Here is a 1,632-nt window from a genome sequence, read left to right as displayed (position 1 = left end):
ACAGATTCAGCATTGCTGTTATGTAATGAGCGAGATGTTTCCCCTAGGGAACCAACTATTTCAAAAGGACCACAGGCTAAAATACGTACCTGCATGTCCGCTATAGCCTATATATAATCAGAAATAGGAGAAGGACCTAAAGTTGTCTTTAATTAACTAAAGACATGGAATTGAATTTCAGCATAACATAAACATTCTCGAATGGAATTTGAATTTTTGCAATATTCTAATGCAGTTTATAATCACGTTATTTATTCTGATTAAGAATCAAGAAAACTCTGATTTGATCAATTTTTATTATGTATCAATATTATTTTTTATTTTTACAATAAATTAATTAACTTCGAGAAAAAGTAATTTTGTCAAAATTTTGGATCAAGATAATGTAAGAAACATCAAGCTCTGATTAGCAATCAACTAATGGCTTAAAAAAGACAGACTGATATAATAACATAACCTGGGAAAATCAAGCCGCTAAACATCTGTTTACATTATACCATAAACTAAGTATTTACAACAGATGTAACAAACAACTTGAACAACAACAACACCTGAATATGTAAACAGAGCTACAAATCATTCATATTCTCTCTCCCAGTTTATCATGATTAATCAAAGGATTCTCCAGGGCCAAAGTAGCACGTCCAAAGGCCTTGTAGTCAAAAGGGCACATATGATCCTCCGGATACCGATGCGTGTTGCAGAACTCCCCTCCACACTTGCATGCAAACCCTAACAACCCGATCTTTTTCTTGCAGCACAAGCAACGGCCACGTTTGTTTTTCGCCATGGATTCGTCATCATCATAAGCAACCTGATCATCATCATGATTCTGCTTGCGCAAGTTGAGTTTACTCAAAGACGAAGCAATGGTCATAGTATAAGCTTCACACATTGCTAATTCTTGGTTGACAACTTGAAAGCACTTGGAGCAGAGATTACGGGTTGCTCGAGTTCCGTAGAAACCACAACCCTTTGCACATAGAGCCGGAGTATTATCGTACGAAGACATATCTTGTGGTAATTTTAGTCGTAGGTTAAAGTTGCACTAAAATTTAAAACATACGATGGATGATTATGAATAATGGTTAGGAGGATAGGCTATATATATAGACACTTCGATCACAATTAGGAATCGGTAACTTTTCGTCTAAACTCTCATTTTCCTAGAAACTTCAGGGAAAGAGACAGGCATTCTCCTATTATTATTTTAAATAATATTACAAATATTTTAATTTAATTTAAACTGGAATTAAATACAACTACCAGTGTTTTATCGAAAAAGGAGCAAATTTGTTATTTAAAATATAAAACTTAATGTGTTTTAGCTAAAAGAAATTATTGGTTATTATTAATAATTATAATATTTTATTTTATTTTCTTAATTTAATAGAGTTTCCGGTTATATTTTTATTAGTACTTATAATATTTTATTTTATTAAATAGGATTGCACGTGATATTTTTGGAAAAAGAGATGTTTAAGTGGGAAAAAATAAAAATAATAATATGTTTTAGATGAAAAGTGTAATTGAATTATATATACTAATTAGGATTATAATTTATTTAAAATAAATATGTCTAAAATTAATTAAGTATGTGTAATTAAGTAAAAACAACGTGAATAATAAAAT

General features: G+C 30.6%; 1 protein-coding gene across 1 annotated transcript; it reads right to left on the bottom strand.

Moving 5' to 3' along the window:
* Window positions 1-440: 440 nt before the first annotated feature.
* Window positions 441-1,058, bottom strand: LOC141689365 (zinc finger A20 and AN1 domain-containing stress-associated protein 6-like). Its single transcript, XM_074493639.1, has one exon. The coding sequence runs from the start codon at window positions 1,010-1,012 to the stop codon at window positions 581-583; it is 432 nt and encodes a 143-aa protein (XP_074349740.1). The 5' UTR covers window positions 1,013-1,058; the 3' UTR covers window positions 441-580.
* Between the last annotated feature and the right edge of the window lie 574 nt (window positions 1,059-1,632).

Source organism: Apium graveolens, chromosome 10 (genome assembly GCF_009905375.1).
Source record: "Apium graveolens cultivar Ventura chromosome 10, ASM990537v1, whole genome shotgun sequence".
Taxonomy (NCBI): Eukaryota; Viridiplantae; Streptophyta; class Magnoliopsida; order Apiales; family Apiaceae; genus Apium; species Apium graveolens.
The sequence above is the reverse complement of the archived record's forward strand: the minus strand, read 5'-3'. Positions and strand labels throughout refer to the sequence as shown.

Excerpts from the sequence above, each read along its gene's own strand:
- LOC141689365 (XM_074493639.1), bottom strand. The coding sequence starts at position 1,012 with ATGTCTTCGTACGATAATACTCCGGCTCTATGTGCAAAGGGTTGTGGT.